Here is a 27687-nt window from a genome sequence, read left to right on the forward strand (position 1 = left end):
TGAATATCTTGATAGCTGCCAGATTGATGGGACAAAATGGCATTACTATTAGTCTGCCCCGTGGGGGTTAAAAATCCTCTATGTTCCCACAAGTCTGTGTAATCATGGGTCACACCAAAAGCACAGTGAGAGTTGAAGACCTCAACCCCAGGAGGGGGGTGTCTCAGTTCCGCGATCAATCAACTGAACTCGAGGAGTATGGTCTGCTTCAGCAAGGTTTCACACTTTAATTAGTAACGGCTGGGCAAAGATTTGTCCAGCAACACAGTTATTAAAATATTCTGTGTTCCTTGGAAAAATTGCGTGATTAACTTGGAACAAAAAGCAATTTTCATATGTTTCTTAGGAGACAGTACAGCATAAAATTACATAATGGACAACAGGTTAACCCTGGGAAACAATGTTGTTTCACATGCATTATCTCCTGATACTTGTGCTTCAAGGTTAGCTAGGATGGTCAGTAATGTCCTATCTAGCTTAATTAGATCCATACTATGAAGAAGGCATTGTTTGCTTCATCTGTGATTCAGTTAGCTCAGGAATGCAGAAATGCAGCTTTTAGCCATTTTAAACACAGTGTTAATGTGTAGCCTGAAGCCATGTTGTTCTATTACTTTATATTGAGATGCCATTTTGTGTTTAATAAAAGGTCCTGACAACAGCCTAAATCCAGGTATTAGATCCTCATCTAGTGTGGATCTGCTCCGTCACTCAAAAGAAAACTGGATTTGCAATTTAAAGCCATACGTGCTATTCTGCTAAATTAATCCAGTTGATTTTTTTTGTTTAGAAATGTGAAAACCTCGTGAACAGTTCTTCCAGCTGATCACTGGATATTCAAATTTCTCTTCAAAATTAATGATCATAACAAAACTGGGTGTCATTGTGGGATTTTGAATCTGGAAGATGTGCTTGGTAAAGTTTGGAAGAACAATATTTCAAAGTGAATGTTATTGTGTTAAGTACTAAGACTTTCTGGAGATGAAAAATTTGCCCTTGTGTGTTTTGCAACACTTAACCAAGGTCTGTTCTATAGAATACGCAGACGGGTTGATGCGAGAGTTGAGAGCTGGGGCAAACATCAGAAATAATACAGGCAGAAGCACAGCAATTAGGGTTAGAAAGTTAGCCAAAAATATTAAAAAAAAACAGGTTGGAATGTTGTGTCAGCTTTTTTTTTTAAAGTTAACAAAGAAAGTGTTGGTTCTGTAGAAAATGAGTCTGGGGATTCAATAACAAAGGATAAAGAGATGGTTAGAGAATTGAAAAGAGCTTGAATCTGTCTTCACTAGGGAGGATAAAAGTAACACTTTAGCTGGAAATCAGGAATTGAAAGGGAAGGAGGAACTGAAGGCAATTACAATTACCAGGGAAGTCGTACTGAGTAAACTGTTGGAACTACGAGTTCTCAAGTCTCAGGTGCCCAAAAGATTTCACCATGGACTCTTAAAGAAAAACTAGCTCGTGAAATAGTTAATGCATTGGTTTTAATTTTCCAAACCTCACTAGTTTCAGGGAAGATTTCTTTAGATTGGATAACTCCTTTCTTCAAAAAGGGAGACTGAGAACAGGAAACTGCAGACCATTTACCTTAACGTATGTAAGATGGAAAATGTTCAAAGCTATGATTAAAGATGTTATGACAGGGCACTTGTATAAGTTCAAGGTAATCAGGCAGGTTGGATATGTTTTTGTCAATGGGAAATAATGTTTTGAAGAAGGGCCTCTCCCCACTGCAACTGAGCTGATGAATCTCATGTACCGATAGGGAATGGAATCCCTTCCCACATTCCCCACATTTCCACGACTTCTCTGCAGTTCTGGTGTCCTTTTGGCTCCCTGTTTCTGATGAACAATTGAAAATGTGATCACATTCGGGAACTGTGTACAGTCACCCCCGACTGCGAATAGTGTAATGTTTCTTCAGTCTGTGTAACTGGTTACAGCTCCTTTCCACAGACAGCTCACTGGGGCACACTCTCTCCCAACAAGGGGAAAAGACATACAAAAGTTGAGCAGCAGACAAAATGCAAAAGCAATGAAAGTGGGGGTAGGTGAAGACTGGCTGAGGGTACGACCTGGTTGGTCAAGGGGAGGAAGGAAACTGGTTGGTGGAAGGGAGGATTGGAAATGAGGGGTTGGGGCTGGGAAGGTAGTTGGGGATGGGAAGTGAGGTTATTTGAAATTGGAGAACTTAATGTTGAGTCCTCCGAGCCATAGGCTGCACAGGCAGGAGATGAGGTGTTGTTCCTCCAAGTTGTGGTTTGGTGTGGTGTGGCAACGGAGGAGGCCAAAGATGGTCATGTCAGGAATGGAGTGGGAAGGGGAATTAAAATGGATGGTGACTGGGAGGGTCCGGTTGGCCTCTGTGGACCCAGCTGCGATGCTCGGCGAACCGTTCCCCAAGTTTCTGCTCGGTCTCCCCAATGTAGAGAAGATCACCATTGGTAAACACATGGCAAATGCAGTACCACAATGTGAAGTTAGAGCCTTTCTGTGGCAATAAAAGCAGAAAGGAGGTGTGTTGTTTAAATGGTGATGGATTGGGATGTGGAGAAAGTGAGAACTGCAGATGTGGAGATCAGAGTCAAAGTGTGGTACTGGAAAAGCACAGTAGGTCAGGTAGCATTCAAGGAGTGGCAGAGTTGACATTTTGGGCACGAGCCCTTTATTAGGAATGATGTGTGGACATCCTAAGGGGCCTCAGCGTCCTCCTACATCAGTCACTGCCAGTTGTCAGACAGGTGCAGCAGGCAATCAGCAAGGCAAGTGTTATATTAGCAAGTGGAATTGAGTTCAGAATTGAGAATGTCTCTCTGTAGATAGGGGATCATTGAATATGTTCAAGGCTGAGCTCATCTGATTTTAGAACAACAAAGAAGTGGATGTTTATGGAGGAAGGCAAGAAAATGATTTTAAGATCAGTACAGAACAGTTACAGGGTCATACAGCACAGAAACAGACCCTTCAGCCCAACTAGTCCATGCTGACCATATTCGCAAACTAAACTAGTCCCACCTAGATTGGCCCAATTCCGTCTGAACTTTTCCTATTCATGTACTTATCAAAATGTCTTTTAAATATTGTTACTGTACCTGCATCCATCACTTCCTTTGGACATTTATTCCACACAAACTACTCTGTGTTGAAAAAAAGGTGCCCCTCCTGCCTTTTTGAAATCTTTCTCCTCTCGCCTTCAAATTTGCTGCCTAATCTTGAACCCCCCACCCTAGGGAAACAATACCTGGCAGTCACCTCATCTATCCCCCTCATGATTTTATAAACCGCTGTATGGTCACCTTTCAACCTCCTGTGGTCCATTGAACAAGTCCCAACCTATTCATCTAGATGTCAGCAGAATCACAACCAATCCATTGAATGTTGGTGCAGGTTTGTAAGACCAGGTGGCCTACTCCTGCTTCCAATTCTCTCTCACTGTCCAGGACAGCAAGAGAACATAAGACATCAGAGCAGAAATTTAGGCCATTCAGCCCATCAGGTCTGCTCCATCATTCAATTGTGACTGATAAGTTTCACCACTCTCTGGCTGAAGAAGTTTCTCCTTACCTCTGAAAGGTCTTCCCTTTACTCTAAGGCTGTTCCCACTGGTTCTAGTCCCTCCAACCAATGGAAGCACCTTCCCAACGTCCACTCTGTTCAGGCTGTTCAGTATTCTGTATGTTTCAATTAGACCCTCCCCTCTCCCGAGTATGGGCCTGTTAATCAGCATGAACCAGACCCTTCAGGATGAGGTACAGTAGGGATTAGGATCAGCAAAGTGAGAATAGACGGAGTGTGTGTGGGATGGAGATTTTCAGCATCTAGGGAATAAGAGAGGAAACAAAATTCACTATAAATTAGGATTGACCGGATGGGCTGATGGGCCAATGAGTGACAGAAGGAGTTGAATTTGGAGAAATGTTAGGTTTGCATTTTGGTCAAGTAATCCAGGCAGGACTGACAAAGTTAAGGGAAGTGTTGCAGAACAAAGAGACCTTGGAGTGCAGGTTCATAGTTCCTTGAGAGTGGAGTCACAGGTAGACAGGATAATGAAGAAGGCATTTGGGATGCTTTCTTTTATTGGTCAAAGCATTGAGTAGATGAGTTGGGAGGTCATGTTGCGGCTGTACTGGATATTGTTTAGACCATCTTTGGAATACTGCGTTCAGTTCTGGTCACCCTGCTACAGGAAATGTGTTGTGAAACTTTGAAAAGGATTGGTAAAGATTTGCGAAGTGTTGCCAGAGTAGGAGGGTTTGAGCTACAGGGAGAGTCTGAATAGACCAGGATATATTCTTGGCGCATCGGAGGCTGAGTGGTGACCTAACATATTTATAAGGGGCATGCATAGGGTGAATACCCAAGGTCTTTTCCCCAGGGTATGGGAGTCCAGAACTAAGAGGGGCATAGGTTTAAGGTGAATGGGGAAAGGGAAGTGAGGGGCAACTTCTTCACACAAAGGGTGGTGAATGTATGGAACAAGCTGCCAGAGGAAGTGGTGGAGGCTGGTGCAGTGACATCATTTAAAAGGCGCCTGGCTGGGTCCATGAATAGGAAGGGTTTAGAGGGATGTGGGCCAAATGCTGGCAAATGGGACGCGATTAATTTAGGATATCTGGTCAAGTTGGGATGACTGGTCTGTTTCTGTGCTGTAAGACTCTCATCGTCTTCGGTGAAAGCAGAAATGTGGTTGTGAAGACTGGACTTGCAGAGCAGCTTTCAAGGATATTTTGCCCTTAATGGGATCAGAAGAAGTTAAAATGAAATCTTTCATTTGTGACCCAGCAACTGAGTGAGTGAGGACATCTGGGATTTTGTTGGAAAGTGGGAATTGATTGCACTGTTGGGATGAAGCCCTACCGTATTCAGTCATTTCTGCTGGTGGGTGAGACTAGGCCTCAAGGTTAGGGGGAGTGGATTTCAGACAGAGATGAGAACAAATTGCTTATCCCGGAGAGTAGTGAATCTATGGAATTCTCTGCCCAAGGAAGCAGTAGAGGCAGCTTCATTAAATATATTCAAGACACAGTTGGATGGGTGTTTGCATGGTACGGGAATGAAGGGTAATTGGGACAATGCAGGGAGGCGGAGCTCAGACAATGGATAGATCAACCATGATCTTAATGAATGGTGGAGCAGGCTGGAAGGGCCAAATGGCCTATTCCTGCTTCTATTACTATGAAACTATAACCCTGCATTTCCTATGGCTAACCCACCTAACCTGCACATCCCTGGACGCTCTGGTCAATTTAGCTTGGCCAATCCAAATCAGGCCTGGTGAGCGGTGAGGTGATGTGGGAAATGAACATTAGAGAAAGGGACAAGGAGAGTAAATGTACCAGCGATCAAAACTGGATTTTAAAGATCACAAAAATTGAAACTAAAAATGGTGTCTCAATTTTTGCTGCATTGTAACAAAAGTGAATGAATTGACTGTACACATTGAAGGGAATAATTATGACCTGAGACTCCTTACAGAGACATGGCTTCAGGATGGCAAGGATTGGATCCTCAATAGCGAGGGGGTAATCAAATGGGAAGCTAGGTAAAGGTATAGAGTTGGCCCTGCTAATCCAAACACTAATCATAGGGTAGTCTGGTGTCAGCTCAGGTTTCAGGTCCTGATTTCTCTGTCCTCTGTTGATCTCCCTGTTCCCCCGGAGTGTGATGTCAGTCTGTTCTCAGCTCTGCTGAAGTTTTGACCCCCCTTTTACACCTTCCGGAAGAGTAAAACATTCAGTTTTACCCAACCCACAATCTCCCAGCCTGTCAACTACCCAGACACAGAGTGTAGTCATAGCAGGGAATCAAACAAGAAAAATGAAACAAAATTCAAAATAAATAGGTGCTCGTGTTTAATGTTTGTTCATGAGGAAGTAAACCAGAAATAGGACTCTCCCAGGATTCTTATGGTGCCCTACTTGAGGAATTCTCTCTCCCTTCCATCTAACTATTAGTACCCAGCTAAGATTTACAACAATATTTACATCAACAGAAATAAACCATCTGTTACAAAATAGTTATAGAAATATACAGCACGGAAATAGACTTTTTCTCTCTCTCATGCACAAACGAGTCCATGGGGATGAATTTGTATTTGCAGAATTATATTTGCAAATACATTCTATTTTGCTCAAAAAATGCACAATCTGCAGGCAGTCAATCCATGTAATATTTTGTAAATTCCACTTTGATAATAGAACCAGTCTGACTAAAGATTAGGATACAGACAGACCCTGACCTCACACCTTTAATACATTGTCTGAGCGGAGATGTCACCTTTTGTTATAAAACTTTTAAGTTCTCTCGAGAAGGAGCCTTACAAGAAGTTCTGGGATTTGCATATTAATGATACCTGCAACCCATTCTGAAAGATGAAAGCCTTAACAAGCCAGGTTAGTTCAATATATCATTTCAGTGGCAGGACATTGTCATGTTTTTCCATAAATTCTGTGTGTTCTGATCTTATACTCCGCAATCACCTGATGATGGAGCAGTGCTCCGAAAGCAAGTACTTGCAAATAAATCTGTTGGGCTATAACCTGGTGTTATGTGATGTTTAACTTTGTCCAGGTTAGGGTGGACTGACCATGCTAAATTACCCATAGTGCCCCGGGATGTGCAGGTTAGGGTGGATTGGCCGTGCTAAATTACCCATAGTGCCCAGGAATGTGCAGGTTAGGGTGGATTGGCCGTGCTAAATTACCCATAGTGCCCAGGAATGTGCAGGTTAGGGTGGATTGGCCGTGCTAAATTACCCATATTGCCCAGGAATGTGCAGGTAAAGTGCATTACTCAGGGTTAAATGTAGAGCAATAGGGGAATGGGTTTGGGTGGGTTACCCTTCGGAGGATCGGTGTGGACTCGTTGGGCCGAGTGGCCTGCTTCCACACTTTGGGGGATTCTCTGAAGAGAACGGGTTTGTCCAAACTGTACAATGCAGTGCAGCGCAGGCGCAGCGTGGGGCGGGCCTGAGAGCCGGCCGAAGCAGGCGCAGTGTGGTGTGACCTGTTGTCGACTTCACTCCGCCCCTTCGCACGCCCCCTTGACCCGCTCCGCCCCTTCGCACGCCCCCTTGACCCGCTCCGCCCCTTCGCACGCCTCCTTGACACGCCCCGCCCCTTTGCACGCCCCCGTGACTTGCTCCACCCCCTCGCGCCTTTAACGTCATGACGGGGAAGTGTCCCTGTCAGGTTTGAGTGGAACTCCCTCCCTCTGGGCAGCTCTTCACCCTGAGAGGGATGGGGGGGGGGGAATCTGTTCACTTGTAGCAACTGGAGTGAATCCAGGGAGGGAGGAGACTCTGCAAACTCAGGTTTGTGTCTTAGTTACTCAGGTGAGGTTGGGGGGGGAAAGATAGAGATTGGGAAATGGGTGGGATAGATATCTTTTATGTTTTACTTTATCTTTTCTTTTCTACCCTGGACTGATAGTGGTGACCTTTAAAATCCCTTTTTACAGGGTATTTGAAGATCTGAAGACTGAAGTTTCAAAATCAACAGATGAAGGGCTTTTGCCCAAAACGTCGACTCTCCTGCTCCTGACCTGCTGTGCTTTTCCATCACTGCACGTTCCGACTCTGACTCTCCAGCGTCTGAAGTTCTCACTTTGACGTCAATGTGACAGTCACTCAATCCATCGGGACCGCAACGGTTTTCAACTCTGATTCTGTGAGAAGGAGCAAAGCTTTTTGGTTCCTGTTTGAGTATGTTTTCAGCATCAGTGGGACTGGATGATAGACCCTGCCGTTGCAGTGCACTGAGAGTGGAGCCTGAAACAGTTATACGGCCTGGGAAGAGGAAGTCAGGGTGGGGAGGGGCTCCACATGTTTGTGTGTGGCTGAAGCTTCCACCATGAAGAAACCCGAGGAATCACGCCCCGTAGAAAAACCATGGAAGTGTGGCGACTGCAGGAAAGGCTTCTGTTTCCCATCTGCCCTGGAGACTCATAGGTGCAGTCACACCGGGGAGAGGCTGTTCCCCTGCCCTGAGTGCGGGAAGGGCTTCATCAATTCCTCCCACCTGCTGACATAGCAGCAGGTTCACACTGGGGAGAGGACATTCACCTGCCCCGTATGTGGGAAGCATTCAGTCAGTTGGGCAACTTGTGGAAAAACCAGCGGGTCTGCACCAGAGAGAAGCCCTTCAGCTGCCCTGAGTGAGGGAAGAGCTTCACGTGCCATCGCAGGGTGATTGAGGAACAACGGTTGAGTGCAATATTGGATTGGACTATCAAACCGGTTCCAGGGACTACCGGGTTTGAATCCCGCTGTGGCAGATGGTGGAATTGGAATTCGGTCAGAAATCTGGAGTTCAGAATCTAACGATGAAACCACTTTCGGGAGGTGGGGGGTGGAGAAACCCCCATCTGATTCAGTCACGTTCTTTTTTTTTGGGAAGGAAACTGTCATTGTGGGAAAGAATTCACTCAGTCGTCCCAGCTGCATCCTTGAGCAGGTCTGGCCCACACATGACTCCAGACCCACAGCAGTCTGGTTGACTCAACACTCCCACCTCCTGGAGAATGAGTGGGGAGAAAATTACTTGGAAACAGGGTATGGGTTGAAATTGGTGAGTGAGGCAGCACTTCCCACAGGTTAAGGCTGTACCAAGGATCCAATTACAAAGGGACAACTTGGTGGTGACTAATAGTAAAGGAGGGAGTGTGTGCACTTTGAGCTTGAGCTGTTTAAAAAATATAACACCTTTTTGCTGGGGGGATCTGAAGCTGTTGAAACTTTATTGCTGGAACAGCACAGCAGGTCAGGCAGCATCCAGGGAACAGGAGATTCGACGTTTCGGGCACAGGCCCTTCAGGAATGAGCAGAGAGTGTTCAGCAGGAGAAGATAAAAGGTAGGGAGGAGGGACTTGGAGGAGGGGAGTTGGAAATGTGATAGGTGGAAAGAGGTCAAGGTGAGGGTGATAGGTCGGAGTAGGGTGGAGGCGGAGAGGTCAAGAAGAAGACTGCAGGTCAGGAAGGCGGTGCCGGGCTGGAAGGATCCGGCTGAGACAGGGTGGGGGGAGGGGGGATGAAGAAACTGGTGAAGTCCAAGTTCATCCCCTGCGGTTGGAGGGTTCCCAGTCGGAAGATAAGACCCTCCTCCTCCGACCGTCGGGTTGTTGTGGTTTGGCGGTGGATAAGTCCAATGACCTGCATATCCTCGGTGGAGTGGGAGGGGGAGTTGAAATGCTGTGCCACAGGTTGGTTGGGTTGGTTCGTCCGGGTGGCCCAGAGGTGCTCTCTGAATCGCTCCGCAAGTAGGCGGCCTGTCTCCCCAATATAGAGGAGGCCACACCGGCTGCAGCGGATGCAGTAGATGATGTGGGTGGAGGTGCAGGTGAATCTGTGGCGGATATGGAAGTTTCCCTTGGGGCCTTGGAGAGAAGTGAGGGGGGAGGTGTGGGCGCAAGTGTTGCACCTCCTGCGGTTGCAAGGGAAGGTGCCGGGAGTGGTGGTTGGGTCGGTGGGGGGTGTGGATCTGACAAGGGAGTCGCGGAGGGAGTGGTCTCTACGGAAAGCTGATAGGGGAGGGGAGGGAAATATATCCTTGGTGCTGGGGTCTGTTTGGAGGTGGCGGAAGTGACGGCGGATGATGCGCTGTACATGGAGATTGGTGGGGTGGTAGGTGAGGACCAGTGGGGTTCTGTCCTGGTGGCGGTTGGAGGGGCGGGGCTCAAGGGCGGAGGAGCGGGAAGTGGAGGAGATGCGGTGGAGGGCACCGTCGACCACGTCGGGGGGGAAATTGCGGTCCTTGAAGAAGGAGGCCATCTGTGTTGTACGTATTTTGAACTGGTCCTCCTGGGAGCAGATGCGGCGGAGACGAAGGAATTGGGAGAATGGGATGGCGTTTTTACAGGGGGCAGGATGGGAGGAGGTGTAGTCCAGGTAGCTGTGGGAGTCGGTAGGTTTGTAGTAGATGTCCGTGTTGATTCGGTCGCCTGAGATAGAAACAGAAAGGTCTAGGAAGGGGAGGGAGGAGTCCGAGACTGTCCAGGTGAATTTGAGGTCGGGGTGGAAGGTGTTGGTGTAGTGGATGAACTGTTCAACCTCCTCGTGGGAGCACGAGGTAGCGCCGATACAGTCATCAATGTAGCGAAGAAAAAGATGGGGGGTGGGGCCAGTGTAGTTGCGGAAGATGGATTGTTCCACATACCCTACGAAGAGGCAGGCATAGCTGGGGCCCATGCGGGTGCCCATGGCTACTCCTTTTGTTTGGAGAAAGTGGGAGGATTGGAAAGAAAAGTTGTTCAGGGTGAGGACCAGTTCGGTCAGTCGAAGGAGGGTGTCGGTGGAAGGGTACTGGGTGGTACGGCGGGAAAGGAAGAAGCGGAGTGCTTTGAGTCCTTCGTGATGGGGGATGGAGGTGTACAGGGACTGGATGTCCATGGTGAAGATGAGGCGTTGGGGACCGGGGAAGCGGAAATCCTGGAGGAGGTGGAGGGCGTGGGTGGTGTCACGAACGTAGGTGGGGAGTTCTTGGACTAATGGGGACAGGACCGTGTCGAGGTATGCCGAGATGAGTTCGGTTGGGCAGGAGCAGGCTGAGACGATGGGTCGTCCGGGGCAGTCAGGTTTGTGGATTTTGGGCAGGAGGTAGAAACGGGCGGTTCGGGGTTGTGGGACTATGAGGTTGGAGGCGGTGGATGGGAGGTCCCCTGAGGTGATGAGGTTATGGACGGTCTGGGAGATGATGGTTTGGTGGTGGGGGGTGGGGTCATGGTCAAGGGGACGGTAGGAGGAGGTATCTGCGGCACCACTCCCGGCACCTTCCCTTGCAACCGCAGGAGGTGCAACACTTGCGCCCACACCTCCCCCCTCACTTCTCTCCAAGGCCCCAAGGGAAACTTCCATATCCGCCACAGATTCACCTGCACCTCCACCCACATCATCTACTGCATCCGCTGCAGCCGGTGTGGCCTCCTCTATATTGGGGAGACAGGCCGCCTACTTGCGGAGCGATTCAGAGAGCACCTCTGGGCCACCCGGACGAACCAACCCAACCAACCTGTGGCACAGCATTTCAACTCCCCCTCCCACTCCACCGAGGATATGCAGGTCATTGGACTCATCCACCGCCAAACCACAACAACCCGACGGTCGGAGGAGGAGCGTCTTATCTTCCGACTGGGAACCCTCCAACCGCAGGGGATGAACTTGGACTTCACCAGTTTCTTCATCCCCCCTCCCCCCACCCTGTCTCAGCCGGATCCTTCCAGCCCGGCACCGCCTTCCTGACCTGCAGTCTTCTTCTTGACCTCTCCGCCTCCACCCTACTCCGACCTATCACCCTCACCTTGACCTCTTTCCACCTATCACATTTCCAACTCCCCTCCTCCAAGTCCCTCCTCCCTACCTTTTATCTTCTCCTGCTGAACACTCTCTGCTCATTCCTGAAGAAGGGCCTGTGCCCGAAACGTCGAATCTCCTGTTCCCTGGATGCTGCCTGACCTGCTGTGCTGTTCCAGCAATAAAGTTTCAACTTTGATCTCCAGCATCTGCAGACCTCACTTTCTCCTCGGATCTGAAGCTGTAACTTACCGCTGGGCTCAGACTCTTAATGAAAGACTCTTATTGAGCTCCAGGAGGTTTTTGTTTTAAAGCTGCTTACTTCTTGTAGCCTCCTGCACTAAGTTTCCAGTGTAGTGTATCAGACGGAGCAGTGAATAAGAAGCTATTATTGTTAGAAATGGTAATTTTTTTGTGAGTACAGGTACTGCATTATTTCATTAGCATTGTAAAGTTTCCTGGCAGCACCAGGAGGTGTGGGCTGTGTTCACTAGAAACGATGTGGAAGTGCTGGTGTTGGACTGGGGTGGATAAAGTTAAAAATTTTTCAACACCAGGTTATAGTCCAACAGGTTTGTTTGGAAGCACAAGCTTTTCAGAGTGCTGCTCCTTCATTCGGTGGTTGTGGAGAATAAGATCGTGATCATAGAATTTATAGTCAAAGCAGTCGAGTGTCATGGAGATGTGATTCATTAAACAATTTTAGATTAAATATTTCATCGTTTAGAATTGGCTTCTGTTCTTTGATATGTTAATCCCAGAATGTAATTTAACTGCAGAGCTTTTCTAACAAGCGTGTCAGTCTGATTCGACATTGGGACCCAGACAGAATTCACACCTATTGTCAGAAAACCTCTGCATTTAAATGACGTTCTGAAAGGGCTGATTTTAAACATTTGAGAATAGCTACAATGATATATTCAGAAACATAGTTGAAGTCTGAAAGCATGTTCAATTTTTTTTACAAGAGCTGCTGAAATCTTTCTGAAACTTGAACTAAAAAATGTGCAGTGAGGCCACAGCTCAGGACAGGCTGGAAGGGGTGTATGGCTTATTCCTTGTTTTGTGAAATTGGTTCCAACTATGTAAAAATAGTCACAGAGCGGGAAACAAACCCTTCAGTTCATGCCGACCAGATATCCTAAATTAATGTAGTGATGCATTTGCCCCATATCCCATAAATTCTTCTTTTCATATACCCATCCCGATGCCTTTTAAATGTTGTAATTGTACCAGCCATCATCACTTCCTTTGGCAGCTCATTCCATACACACACCACTCTCTGTGTTAAAAGGTTGCCCCTTAGGTCCCTCATAAATCTTTCTGGTCTCACCCTAAATCTATGCCCTCTAGTTCTGAACTCTCCCTACCCTGGGGAAAAGACATACAAAAGTTGAATAGCCATTAAAATGCAAAAAAAATACAATGTTGAACCACAGGGGGAATAAAAAATTAACTTTTGAACTCCTATTGGCATTTGGACACTTAAAATCTGTCAGTAACAGTAGCATCTCCACAGGGAATACTGAGCATGATCTTCGGTGTCAGCAAGCACTGCACGTGCTTGAAAGGGCACGCGACCTTCTTTTGAAGAACCAATAGGATGCCCTGGAGGACCGAAAGGAGGCGGGTCCTCCTGCCAATCAGAGCCGCCGTATTGTCTGAATGCGGAAGTTGGACCTTGAGCTTCTGCTTCTGCTCCTCTCTCTCTCTCTGAATGAAGAATGAACTTTACTCCCAGACTGCAACATTTTTCCTCCATTCAATATCTGTGAGTATGGCCCTTTTTTCTCGCCCAATGCTTCCATTTCTTTTTCATGCTGGGGTTCAATTGTTGACTTGCAGAAACTGAAAGGAAAGAGCAAATTCAGAGAGGGGATACTTGTGCAATGTTGGTCTGTGTCTCAATTGGCAAACATATGGCAACTGCAGTACCACCGTGTGAAGTTATAGCCTTTGTTGTGATACAAAAAAATGCACAAAGGAGGTGCATTATTTAAATGGTGATACATTGGAATGTGGAGAAAGTGAGGACTGCAGATCAGTCGAAAAGTGTGGTGCTGGAAAAGCACAGCAGGTCAGACAGCATCCGAGGAGCAAGAGAGTTGATGTTTCAGACACGAGCCCTTCTTCAAGAATGATGTGTGGATGGACAAATGGGTCTCAGCGTCCTTCTACACCAGTCACTGCCAGTTGTCAGACGGGTGCAGCAAGCGATCAGCAAGGCAAGTGGTATATTAGCAAGTGGAATTGAGTTCAGAAGTGGGGATGCCTTCCTGCAGTTAGATTAGATTACTTACAGTGTGGAAACAGGTCCTTCAGCCCAATAAGTCCACACTGACCCGCTGAAGCGCAACCCACCCAGACCCATTCCCCTACATTTACCCCTTCACCTAACACTATGGGCAATTTAGCATGGCCAATTCACCTAACCAGCACATTTTTGGATTGTGGGAGGAAACCCACGCAGACACCGGGAGAACGTGCAAACTCCACACAGAGTCACCTGAGGCGGGAATTGAACCCGGGTCTCTGAAGTGGATGGTTATGGGGGAAGGCAAGAAAATGGTTTTAAGACGAGGACAGAACTGTTCAAGTCAGACAGCACAGAAACACGATTAGAGTGGTGCTGGAAAAGCACAGCAGGTCAAGCAGCATCCGAGGAGCAGGAAAATCGACACTTTGGGCAGGAGCCCCTTCTGCCCGAAATGTTGATTTTCCTGCTCCTTGGATGCTGCCTGACCTGCTGTGCTTTTCCAGCACCACACTAATCGTGGCTCTGATCTCCAGCATCTGCAGTTCTCACTTTCGCCGAGCACAGAAACAGACTCTTCAGCCCAACTAGTCCATGCTGACTATATTCGCAAACTAAACTAGTCCCACCTGCCTGTGTTTGGCCCGTACCCCTCCGAACCTTTCCTATTCATGTACTTCTCCAAATGTATTTTAAATCTTCACCTCACCTATACCCCTCATGATTTTATAAACCTCTAAGGGCACCTATGCTCAAGTGAAAGTAGTCCCAGCCTCTGCACCGCTATGTAGGGAGAACCATATCCATTTATGATCTGTTCAATGCTGGTGCAGGCACAAAAGACCAAATAGCCTACTCCTGCTCCCAATTCTCACTCTGTGTCCAGGACAGCAAGAGACCATCGGACAGAGGAGCAGAAACACGACCTCCCAACTCCTGTACTCCTGGAGGGCAAAAAGACATGGCTTTGGCAAATATGGTGAAGGAGAATCCAAAGGGTTTTTACAAATATATTAAGGGCAAAAGGGTAACTAGAGGGAGAATAGGGCCCCTCCAAGATCAGCAAGGTGGCCTTTCTGTGGATCCGCAGGAGATGGGGGAGATACTAAACGAGTATTTTGCATCAGTGTTTACTGTGGAGAAGGACATGGAAGATATAGAATGTTGTCAAATAGATGGTGACATCTTGAAAAATGTTCATATTACAGAGGATGTGGTGCTGGATGTCTTGAAATGCATAAATCCCCAGGACCTGATCATGTGTACCCTAGAACTCTTTGGGAAGCGAGGGAAGTTGCTGAGATATTTGTATCATTGATAGGCACAAGTGAGGTGCCAGAAGACTGAGGTTGGCTAACGTAGTGCCACTGTTTAAGAAGGGCAGTAAGGACCAGCCAGGTAACTATAGACCAATAAGCCTGATATCGGTGGTGGGCAAGTTGTTGGAAGGAATCCTGAGGGACAGTATTTATACATTTGGAAAGGCAAGGACTGATTAGGGATAGTCAACATGGCTTTGTGCATGGGAAATCATGTCTCACAAACTTGATTGAGTTTTTTGAAGAAGTAACAAAGAGGATTGATGAGGATAGAGCAGTGGGCGTGATCTATGTGGACTTCAGTAAGGTGTTCGAGGTTAGATCTCATGGAACACAAGGAGGACTTGCTCAAAGGTAGAAGACAGAGGGTGGTGGTGGAGGGTAGATTTTCTGGTCTCCTTCCTTTTGGAAGGATGTTGTGAAACTTGAAAGGGTTCAGAAAAGATGAAAAAGGATGTTGCCAGAGTTGGAGAGTTTGAGCTATAGGGAGAGGCTGAAGAGGATGGAGCTGATTTCTCTGGAGCATCAGAGGCTAAGGGGTAACTTTGTAGAAGTTTATAAAATCATGGACAGGGTAAATTAGACAAAGTCTTTTCCTGTTGTGGGAGAGTCGAGAACTAGAGAACATTAGTTTAGTGTGAGGGGGCAAAGATGTAAAGTCCCCCACCATAACCACCATATTATTCTTACTGATAACTGAAATCTCCTTACAAATCTGTTTCTCAATTTCCCGCTGACTCTTAGGGGCGGGGGGGTCTATAATACCATCCCAATAAGGTGATTATCCCTTTCTTATTTCTCAGTTCCACCCAAATACCTTTCCTGGATGTATTCCCAAGAATATCCTGCTTAAATACAACTGTAATACCAACCCTTATCAAAAACCACTCCCCACCTCGCTTGCCCCCTTTTCTATCCTTCCTATAGCATTTGTATTGTGGAACATTAAGGTGCCAGTCCCTTCCATCCCTGAGCCAGCGTTTCTGTGATTACTATGATATCCCATGCCCTGACTTCATCTGCATTCCATGTTAGGCCTCTTGCATTGAAGTAAATGCAATTTAATTTATCAATCCTAACTTGTTCTCTGCTTTGTCCTTGCCTACCCTGACTGCTTGACTGCTTTTCCCAATCGTACCAGTCTCAGATTGATCTCTTTCCTCACTATTCCCACCTTACTAGTTTAAAACCTCCTGAGCAGCTCTCACAAATCTCCCTGTCAGTATATTAGTCCCCTTCCAATTCAGGTGCAATCCATCCTTCTTGTACAGGTCACATCTACCCCAGAAGAGATTCCAACAATCCAAAAACGTGAGCCCTTCTCCCCTGCACAAGCTCCTCAGTCATACATTCATCTTCTCTATCCTCCTATTCCTACCCTCACTAGCTCATAGCACCGAGAGTAACCCAGATATTACGACCCTTGAGGACCTTCTTATTTCAATTCCTGCCTAATTTTCTTTGACCCTTCAGAATCTCATCTTTTTGCCTTCCGATATCGTTTGTTCCAGTGTGTACAATGACCACCTGCTTGTACCTCTCCCCTTTCGGAACATTCTGCACCCTCTCTGAGACATCCTTGATCCTGGCATGAGGGAGGCAACACACCATTCTGATTACTCGCTGCTGGCTGCAGAAATGTCTGTCTGTGCATCTGACTAGAGGGTCCCCTGTCACAATCGAACACTTGGACCCCAGCATACCCCTCATTACATTAGAGCATGTCTCAATACCAGAAACTTGGCTGTTCATGCTACATTCCCCTGGGAGTCCATCACCCCATACATTTTCCAAAACAGCATACTTGTTTGAAACGGGGATAGCCACAGAAGATTCCTGCATTACCTGTTTACCTCTCCTACCTTTCCTGGTGTTACTCCATCTATCTGACTGTATCTGCAGCTTTTCTCCCTTCCTATAACTATTTATCACACCCCCTAGCTCTTGTAAATTCCTCATTGCCTCGAACTGTCGCTCCAACAGATCCAGTCGACCTGATAGGATTCATGACCAAGGACACTTGCTGCAGGCAATCCTCAGTAATGTGGAAACTCTCCCTAATCTCCCATTTCCGACAGGAAGGGCATATCACTATACCAAAGGCCATCTTTGCTCATCCAAAATCTACACACCCAGAAGATTACACTGTCTTTTTGCTCTTAAAAAGTGCTCCACGCTAAGTTAGCACTTATCACTTATACTTTTAAAATTTAATCAAGAGACATTTTAATAAAACATTATAATCAAGAAAGAACCCATTCTACTCACTTCTGAACAGGCTGAATATTGAATAAAAAAACTACGTTCGAACCCAAAAGAAACCCAACCTTCAGGGGGCTGGGGGCGGGCAAAACTATCGCCCCGCCCCCTATTGTTTCCGAATTCGTGAAGGACTCTCTCAACCACGCCCCCTGAAGTTACGATGACGTCACTCATCAGGACCCCGCCCCAATACGTGTGGGCGCATGCGCAGTGTAGCTCCCGCAGCGGGATGGCGGCAGTGGCCGCAGGGACAAAGACAAAAACCGCTGGGAAAGGCTGAGCAGGTCCAGCAGCGCGTTTCGGGTCCGGAGATCCTTCTTCAGAACTCAGGAACATCCCGGGGAGGTCGCCAGGACCGAGCGCCAAGACCCCGGGGAGAGGAGACAGTGAGACAGGGTAGGATTGGAAACCGCGGGAGGAGGTGGGGGGGGTGTTATAAACTCCTCGGGGGAGACCTGCGGCCTCCAATAAAAGCCCCACAGGCCCAGTGTTTACTTCACCGGCAAAGGCGCTCTCGGGTTGCCCGGGCAACCGGCGGCCATCTTTGTGAAGGTCAGGCGGAAGTTGTCTTTGGGCCGGCATCGCGGGCGGCCATCTTAGTGAAGGCACCGCCCGCTGTCATTTCCGGGAGAGAATTCCAACCTTGGGGCAGCCTTTGTGTCAATTAGAATTTCCTCATTTCACTCTGGGAGACCTGGCCCTGAGCTTGGTCTGTGTACCCTTAAAACAGGAAAAGGAAGTGGGAGAGAGGTCCAGGGAAAAAAAAACACTTAGATGGGCTGTGAATTTGAGGTGAATTAATGTGATAATCTGTGGCACTGGAACAGAATGTGGGTGCTTCCAAGATGGCAGTGACCAGGAAAGCATTGGCTTGTTGATGTTAGTTTCAGTTTGTAGACAAGAGAAAAGGGCGAACACCAGGAATTCACTTTGGAATTAAATTGCCATTGTCCAACAGAACCACAGCCACTTCTGCAATATTGTGTCTCCCTCCTATTGGAAGGATGTTGTAAACATGAAAGGGTTCAGAAAAGATTTGCTAGAATGTTGCCAGGGTTGGAGGATTTGTGCTATAGAAAGAGGCTGAACAGTCTGGGGCTGTTTTCACCGGAGCATCGGAGGCTGAAGTGTGACCTTATAGAGGTTTATAAAATCATGAAGAGCGTGGAATAGGGTAAATAGGCAAGGTCTTTTCCCTGGGGTGGGGGAGTCCAGAATGGGAGGGTAATTGGTTCAGGGTGGGGGAGAGGGGCAGGTGTAAAACTGACCAAAAGGGCAATGTATTCACCCAGAGGATGGTACGTGTAAGGAATTAGCTTCCAGAGGAAGTGGTGGAGGCTGGTACAATTACAACATTTAAAAAGGCATCTGAATGGGTATATGAATAGGAAGGGTTTAAAGGAATATGGGCTAATGCTGGCAAATGGGATATGATTGATTTGGAATATAGACAATAGGTGCAGGAGTAGGCCATTCTGCCCTTCAAGCCTGCACCACCATTCAATATGATCATTGCTGATCATCCTTAATCAGTATCCTGTTTCTGCCTTATCTCCATAACCCTTGATTCCACTGTCCTTGAGAGCTCTATCCAACTTTTTCTTAAATGAATCCAGAGACTGGACCTCCACTGCACTCTGGGGCAGAACATTCCACACAGCCACCACTCTCTGGGTGAAGAAGTTTCTCCTCATCTCTATCCTAAATGGTCTATCCTGTATTTTTAAGCTGTGTCCTCTGGTTCGGCACTCACCCATCAGCGGAAGCATGTTTCCTGTCTCCAGAGTGTCCAATCCTTTAATAATCTTATGTCTCAATCAGATCCCCTCTCAGTCTTCTAAACTCAAGGGTATACAAGCCCAGTCGCTCCAGTCTTTCAGCGTAAGGGAGTCCCGCCATTCCAGGAATTGACCTCGTGAACCTATGCTACACTCCCTCAATAGCCAGAATGTCTTTGCTCAAATTTGGAGACCAGAACTGCACACAATACTCCAGGTGTGGTCTCTCCAGGGCCCTGTACAGCTGCAGAAGAACCTCTTTGCTTCTATACTCAATCCCTCTTGTTATGAAGGCCAGCATGCTATTAGCCGCCTTCACTACCTGCTGTACCTGCATGCTTACCTTCATTGGCTGGTGTACAAGAACACCCAGATCTCTTTGTACTGTTTGGTACAGGCGTGTTGGACCAAAGGGTGTTTCTGTGCTGTATGTCTCTATGACCCTGGCTTTCCAATGATGTTTGCCACATCTGTATGTTCAGTTTTTCTCTGGTGTCGGTGTTAATACCTCTGTCTCATTTTGCTCCGCCCTTCCCGGGTCATTAACCATTTTGTGTCTGGTTCTTCCTCAAGAAGCTGATTGCAGGTTCACCCTGAATTGGCACTTTTTTTTTTGCTTCCCCAAATCAGACCTGCTCACTCTCAGCAGGATCCCAGTGTTGTGAAAGCTATTCACTTCCAGGTGGAATTATCCAAAATGCAGAGAGATGTCAGTCTTGACGTTTTTGCTTTTCAGCCCCTGGAAGATCCTTCAGGAGAATTAGTTAGAGCGGAGTGAGATGGTGCTTTCAGTTTTGTGGAATAAAAAAAAGTATTCCGTAGAAGGTAGAATTGCTTGTTCAGAATTTCTACCCTGCAGTGACAGTGATGACCTTTGTAATCTCTTTCTTTTGACAGAGTATTTGAAGATTCAAAGACGGGAGTTTCAAGATCAATAGTTGAAGGGCTTATGCCCGAAAAGTTGACTTTCCTGCTCCTCGGATGCTGCCTGACCTGCTGTGCTTTTCCAGCGCTGCACTTTTCAACACTGACTGTCCAGCGTCTACAGTCTTCACTTTGATGTCAATGTCTGACAGTCACTCAGTCCATCGGGACCACAACGGTTTTCAACTATGAGTCTGTGAGAAGGAGGAAAGCTTTTTGGTTCCCGTTTGAGTATGTTTTCAGCATCTGTGGAACTGGATGAGAGACCCAATTGTTGCAGCGCACTGAATGAGGTGCGTGTAGCAGCTATACGGCCTGGAAAGAGGAATTCACGACGTGTTTGTGCGTGGCTGAAGCTTCGGCCATGGAGAAACCTGAGAAATCCCGCACTGTGGAGAAACCATGGAAGTGTGGTGACTGTGGGAAAGGCTTCCGTGCCCTGTCTGCCCTGGAGATTCATCGGCGCAGTCACACCGGAGAGAGGCCGTTCTCCTGCCCTGAGTGCTGGAAGGCCTTCAGCAATTCCTCCGCCCTGCAGGCCCACCAGCAGGTCCACACAGGGGAGAGGCCGTTCCCCTGCACTGAGTGCGGGAAGATCTTTAGCAATTCCTCCATCCTGCTGAAGCACCGGCGGGTCCACACAGGGGAGAGGCCCTTCAGCTGCCCTGAGTGCGGGAAGACCTTTACACAGGTGTCCCTCCTGCTGACCCACCGACGGATCCACACTGGGGAGAGGCCGTTCTCCTGCCCCGAGTGCGGGAAGGGATTCAGTCAGGTGGGCAACTTGCGTACACACCAGCGGGTCCACACGGGGGAGAAGCCCTTCAGCTGCCCTGAATGTGGGAAGGCCTTCTGCTATTCCTCGGACCTGCTGAAGCATCAGCGTGTCCACACCGGGGAGAGGCCCTTCAGTTGCCCCGAGTGCGGGAAGGGCTTCAGCGATTCCTCCGACCTGCTGAAGCACCAAAGGGTCCACACGGGGCAGAAGCCCTTCAGCTGCCCCGAGTGCGGGAAGGCCTTCAGCGATTCCTCTGCCCTGGTTAAGCACCGGCGAGTCCACACGGGGGAGAGGCCCTTCAGCTGCCCCGAGTGTGGGAAAAGCTTTGCCCGGGCCTCCAACCTGCTGACCCACCGGCGGATCCACACGGGGGAGAGGCCCTTCAGCTGCCCCAAATGCGGGAAGGGCTTCACCCGCTCCTCCCACCTCCGGAGCCACCAGCGAGTTCACGTGCCATCGCAGGGGGATTGAAGGAGTGACGGCCGAGTGCCATTATCGACTGGACCATCAACCCAGTTGCAGGGAGTCCTGTGTTCAGTTCCCACTGCGACAGATGGTGGAATTGGAATTTGGTCAGAAATCTGGAGTTCAGAATCTAACGGTGAAACCATTGTGGGGGTGGAAGAAACCCCCATTTGATTCACTCAGTCGTCCCAGCTGCATCCTTTACCCGGTCTGGCCTGTACGTAACTCCAGACGCACAGCAGTGTGGCAAATGGGTGAGGAGGAACTTACTTGGATACAGAGTATGGGTTGAAATTGCTGAGTGAGGCAATACTCCCTCTGGGTTACGGTTGTACCAAGGATCCAATTACAAAGAGACGACTCCGTGCTGACCAATATTAAAGAAGGGGGGCGGGGGGGCGTGGTGTCTGTGTGCACTTTGATCTTGAGTTGTTTTTTTAAAAATCTGCTATGTTTTCTCTGCTTGTTTGCTGGGGAGAATCTGAAGCAGTAACAAAGTTGGGTCACAATAAAGGTTACCTGAACTTAACCCCTGGCTCAGACTCTCATTGAAGGCTTTGAGCTCCAAGAGGTTTTTGTTTTAAAGCTGCTCATTTCTTTCAGCCTCCTGCACTAAGTTTCCAATGTCATGTATCAGATGGAGCAGTGAATGAGCAGCCAGTATTGTTAGAATTTTTTCAGGAGTGCAGAGTGCGCCATGTCATCGGCATTGTAAAGTTTCCTGGCAGCACCAGGGGCTGTGGGCTGTGTTCACTGGAAACCATGTGGAAGTGCCGGTGTTGGACTGGAGTGGATAAAGTGAAAAAAACCTGGTGCTGTGTGATATCATCCAACAGATTTATTTGGAAGCACTAGCTTTCGGAGTGCTGGTCCTTCATCGGGTAGCTATGGAGCAGGAACATGTAGCAACCGATCAAAGTGTCATACTACTGATAGGATATATAGAACAAATCAAGATTGTGGTTTACTCTTTCATCTTCTAGAATGGGTTGCGGGTTTTGGTTCATTAATATGTAAAGCTCAGAAGTACTTTTGAGTCGCATTCTTGAGATGACTTAAGGTTTTATAGAAATCAGTGACATCTCAGCTCAGTATATGAAAGATGTGAGGTTTGACTCTGTCTATATTTCATTCTTGAATCAGACTGGTTCCATTTCCAAAGTAGGAATTTATAAAATATTACATGGATTGACTGCCTGCAGATTGTGTGCTTTTTTGATCAAAATTGAATGTATCTGCAAATGCAAATTTACCCCATAGACCTGTGTGCGTCTGTGCATGCATCAGAGAGTGTGTGTGTGTGCGCATGTGACTTTGTGTGTGAGAGTTTGCCTAAGAGTATATGTTTGCCTGTGTGCATGCTTGGTAATGTATGAGTGTGATGGAGTATACGCCTGTGAGAGTGTTGGGTGGAGTGTGTCTGTGTACGAAAGAGGTATAGATAAAAGTGAGGAATTGCATTTTGCTTAAAAAAAGGGGGAGGATTTGTAGCAGTTACTGGCAGGGCCCTGGGTTATGTTGTAGAACAAAGACATGGGGGTGTGGTTCGGGTACATAGGTCTTTGACTACCAGTGATGCAAATTCAAAGTGGTTAAGAGTTGTTTAGCCCACTTGCCTTCATTGTTCACACTGTTGAATGTTGGAGTTGGGACATCATTTTGAAATTGTTGGTAAGGCCACTTTTAGAACACTGAGTACAGTTCTGGAGTTCAGAATCTAACGGTGAAACCATTTTCGGGGGTTGGGGGTGGTGAAACCCCAATCTGATTCACTCACGTCCTTTTTAGGGAAGGAAACTGTCGTTGTGGGAGAGAATTCACTCAGTCATTCCAGCTATCTCCTTTTACCCGGTCTGGCCTACATGTGACTCCAGACCTACAACAGTCTGGTCGACTCTCCACTGCCCTCCCCCCACTGGCAAATGCGTGGAGAGAAACTTAGTTGGAGACAAGGTATGGGTTGAAATTGGTGAGTGAGGCAGTATTTCCTATGGGTTACGGCTGTAGCAAGGACCCAATTACAAAGGGACAACTCGGTGCTGACCAATAGTAAAGGAGAGAGGTGGAGGGGGGTGGCAGTGTGTGCGCTTTGACCTTGAGCTGCTTATTTAAAAAAAAAACAGCAACTTTTTCTACGCCTATTTGGTGAGGGGGGTGCGGGGGTGGAATCTGAAGCTGTAACAAAGTTGGGTCACAATAAAGGTTACCTGAACTTACTTACTGCCAGGCTCAGACTCTCATTGAAAGTTTTGAGCTCCAAGAGGTTTTTGTTTTAAAGCAGCCTCCTGCACTGAGTTTCCAATGTCGTGTATCAGATGGAGCAGTGAATGAGGAGCTAGTATCATTAGAAATTGTAAATTTTTCGTGAGTGCAGGTACTGCATCATTTCATCAGCATTGTAAAGTTTACTGGCAGCACCCGGAGGTGTGGGTCGTGTTCACTAGATACGCGTATCTTTACAATTAAGATTACCTAAAATGATATATTCAGAAACATAGTTGAAGTCTGAAAGCATGTTAAATTTTTTAAAAGAGCTGTTGAAACCTTTCTGAAACTTGCACTGAATTATATGCAGTTTAACCACAGCTCAGGACAGGTTGGTAGGGGTGAATGGCCTGTTCATAGTCAGAACCAATTTCACAAGACTATGTAGAAATAAAGTAATAGAGTTGTACAGCATGGAAACAAACCCTTCAGTCCATGCCAACCAGATATTCTAACTTATCCCAGTGACCCATTTGCCAGAATTTGGCCAATGTCCCTCTAAACCCTTCCTATTCCTATCCCCATCCAGATGCCTTTTAAATGCTATAATTATATCGGCCTTCACCACTTCCTCTGGCAGCTCATTCCATAAACTCACCACTCTCTGCGTGAAAAGGTTGCCCCTTAGGTCCCTCACAAATCTTCCACTCCCCCCACCCTAAATCTATGCCCTCTAGTTCTGGACTCCCCCCTACCCCCAAACCTGGGGCAAAGAGATACAAAAGTTCATTTACTTCCGCCCCCCCCCCCCCCCCCCCCCACAGGATAAAGAGTTACGCAGAGAGAGGGGGTTTCACTCTGAACCTCAAGACCAGTTCTGCGCAGTGACATCAACAATGGAACGAGGGGTGGGGTAAGGTTTCTGGGTAATGGGTGGGGCCAAGCCAGATGCAGTCCCTGCACCATTTGCAAAAATCCCAATCCGAGGAATCCGCCCGAGGCAGATAGGAAACGGAACCCTTCAGGTGCCACACTTCCATGGTTTCTCCACGGGGCGGGATTCCACGGGTTTCTCCATGGCTGAAGCTTCAGCCGCTCACAAACGCGTGTGGAACCCCTCCCCACCCTGAATTCCTCTTCCCAGGCTATATAACTGTTTCAGGCTCCACACTCAGTGCGCTGCAACAGTAGGGTCTCTCATCCAGTCCCACTGATGCTGAAAACCTACTCAAACAGGAACCAAAAAGCTTTGCTCCTTCTCACAGACTCATAGTTGAAAATTATTGCGGTACCGATGGATTGAGTGACTGTCAGACATTGACGTCAAAATAAGGACTGCAGACGCTGGAGAGTCAGAGTCGAAAAGTGCGGCGCTGGAAAAGCACAGCAGGTCAGGCAGCATCCGAGGAGCAGGAGAGTCAACGTTTCAGGCATCAGGCCTTTATCTGTTGATTTTGAAACTTCCGTCTTCAGATCTTCAAATACTCTGTAAAGAGAGATTACAAAGCTCATCACTGTCAGTGCAGGGTAGAAATTCTGAACAGGCAATTTTACTTTCTATGGAATATTCTTGTGTTCTGTTATTCCACAAAAGTGAAAGCACCATCCCACACTCTCTTCCCCCTCTGTTCTCACTCCGCTCTAACTAATTCTCCTGAAGGTGCTGATTCAGGATCTTACAGAAAAGCAAAAACATCAAGACTGACATCTCTCTGCATTTTGGATAATTCCACCTGGAAGTGAATATCTTTCACAACACTGTGATACTGCTGAGAGTGAGCAGGTCTGATTTTGGGAAGCAATAAAAAGTGTGTCAATTCAGGGTGAATCGGGAATGCAGCTTCTTGAGGAAGAACCAGACACGAAATGGTTAACATCCCCAGGAAGGTGCGAGCAAAATGAGACATCAAGGCATTAACACCGACATTAGAGAGAAAGTGAACCTATTGACGTGGCAAATGTTAGTGGAAAGCCAGAGTCATAGAGATGTACAGCACAGAAACAGACCCTTTGGTCCAACTCATCAGTACCAACCAGATATTCTAAATTAATCCAGTCCCATTTGTCAGCACTTGGCCTATGTCCTCTAAACCCTTTCTATTCATATACCCATCCAGATGCCATTTAATTGCTGTAATTGTACCATCCATCACCATTTCCTCTGGCAGCTCATTCATTACATACAGCACCCTCTGAATATAGGAGTTGCCCATTAGGTTCCTTTTAAATCTCACCCTCACCCTGAACCTATAACCCATCCAGGGAAAAGACCTTGTCTATTTACCCTATCCATGCCTCTCATGATTTCATGTTTGTAGGGTCACCCTCAGCCTTTGGCGCTCGACAGAAAACAGCTCCACTCTGTTCAGCTCAAACCCTGACAACATCCTTGTCAATCTTATCTGAATCTTTTCAGGTTTCACAACATCCTTCCTCTAGCAGAGAGACAAAACTGCACACAATACTCCAAAAGTAGCCAAACAAATGTCCTGGAGAGTGCACAACGTAACCTTCCAACTCCAATACTCAGAGGACTGGGAAAGTTTTCAAATCCCCCCCAACCTGCACACCCCTGGGCACTATGGGTAATTTGGCATGGCCAATTCCCCCCTAACCTGCACATCCCTGGGCACTATGGGTAATTTGGCAAGGCTAATCCCCCCTCCCCCTCCCCCCCGCCCCCGCAACCTGCACATCCCTGGGCACTATGGGTAATTTGGCATGGCCAACCCGCCCCGTCCCCTCCCCCCACCGAACCTGCACATACAAATTCACTCCCATGGACGTGTGTGTGTTTGCATGAAAGAGAAAAAAAAATCTACATCAGTATATCTCTGCCTATTTGATAACAGATGCTTTATTTCTGTTGGTGTAAATATTGTTGTAAATCATAGCTGGGTGCTAATAGTTAGATGGAAGGGAGACAAAATTCCCCAAGTCGGGCACCATGAGAATCCTGGGAGAGCCCTATTTCTAGTTTACTTCCGAATGAACAAACACTAAGCATAAGCACCTATTTATTTCTAATTTTGTTTCATTTTTCTTGTTTAATTCCCTGTTATGACTACACTCTGTGCCTGGATGGTTGACCGGCTGGGAGATTGTGGGTTGGGGCTTGATTGACTGAATGTTTTATTGTTCCAGAAGGTGTAATAGGGAAACAGGGAGATCAACAGAGGATAGAGAAATCAGGACCTGAAATCAGAGCGGACACCAGACTACCCTGTGGTCAGTGCTTTGATTAGCAGCGCTAACCCTCTACCTTTACCTCACTTCCCATCTGACTATCCCCTCGATATTCAGGATCCAATCCTTGTCATCCTGAAGCCATGTCTCTGTAAGGAGTCTCCGATCATAATTATTCTCTTCAATGTGTGCAGTCAATTCATTCACTTTTGTTACAATGCAGCACACATTCAGACACACTGTTTTTAGTTTCAATTTTTGTGACCTTTAAAATCCAGTTTTGACTGCTGGTACATTTACTCCCCTTGTCCCTTTCTATCGTTCTCTGATGTTCATTTTTCACATCAGTATACTGCTCACTGGCCTTGATTTGGATTGGCCAGGCTAAATTGCCCAGCATGTCCAGGGATATGCAGGTTAGGTGGGTTAGCCATGGGAAATGCAGGGTTATAGTTTCATAGTAATAGAAGCAGGAATAGGCCATTTGGCCCATCCAGCCTGCTCCACCATTCATTAAGATCAGGGCTGATCTATCCATCAACTCAGCTCCTCCTCCCTGCATTGTCCCAACTACCCTTCCATTCCCCTACCATTGCAAATACCCATTCAACTGTGTATTGAGTTTAGAGTCATAGTGATGTACAGCATGGAAACAGACCCTTTGGTCCAACCCGTCCCATGCCGACCAGATATCCCAACCCAATCTTGTCCCACCTGCCAGCACCCAAATGATATCTCTCCAAACCCTTCCTATTCATATACCCATCCAAATGCCTCTTAAATGTTGCAATTGCACCAGTCTCCACAACTTTCTCTGGCAGATCATTCCATACACACACCAGCCTTTGTGAAAAAGTTGCCCCTTTGGTCTCTTTCATATCTTTCCTTTCTCACCCTAAACCTATGCCCTCTAGTTCTGGACTCCCCCACCCCAGCGAAAAGATTTTGTCTATTTATCCTATCCATGCCCCTTTATGATTTTATAAACCACTATACGGTCACCCTTCAGCCTCTGACACTCCAGGGAAAACAGCGCCAGCGTGTTCAGTGTCTCCTTATAGCTCAAATCTTCCAACCCTGGCAACATCCTTGTACATCTTTTCTGAACCCTTTCAAGTTTCACAACATCTTTCCGACATGAAGGAGACCAGAATTGCACGCAATATTCCAACAGTGGCCTAACCAATGTCTTGTGCAGCCACAACATGACTCCTGTACTCAATACTCTG

The 27687-nt window shown here is 47.2% G+C and overlaps 1 protein-coding gene across 2 annotated transcripts in view; it reads left to right on the plus strand.

The window, feature by feature from the left end:
• Positions 1 to 27687, plus strand: part of LOC148144678 (uncharacterized) — a 92637-nt gene that overhangs the window by 50143 nt on the left and 14807 nt on the right. The window contains exons 2-3 of one of the 2 annotated variants that reach the window (XM_087975002.1): positions 12807 to 13058; positions 19798 to 21052. In XM_087975002.1, coding sequence (XP_087831128.1) covers positions 20189 to 21052 — 864 coding nt within the window. In that variant the 5' untranslated portion in view covers positions 12807 to 13058; positions 19798 to 20188. Of the gene's footprint in view, positions 1 to 12806; positions 13059 to 17377; positions 17519 to 19797; positions 21591 to 27687 lie in introns of those variants that run through there. The other variant, XM_087975003.1, reaches the window with a different exon arrangement.

This window comes from Chiloscyllium plagiosum, unplaced genomic scaffold (assembly GCF_037043375.1).
Source record: "Chiloscyllium plagiosum isolate Xiang-an unplaced genomic scaffold, Cpla_swu_hap1 HiC_scaffold_27, whole genome shotgun sequence".
In the NCBI taxonomy this organism is placed as follows: Eukaryota; Metazoa; Chordata; class Chondrichthyes; order Orectolobiformes; family Hemiscylliidae; genus Chiloscyllium; species Chiloscyllium plagiosum.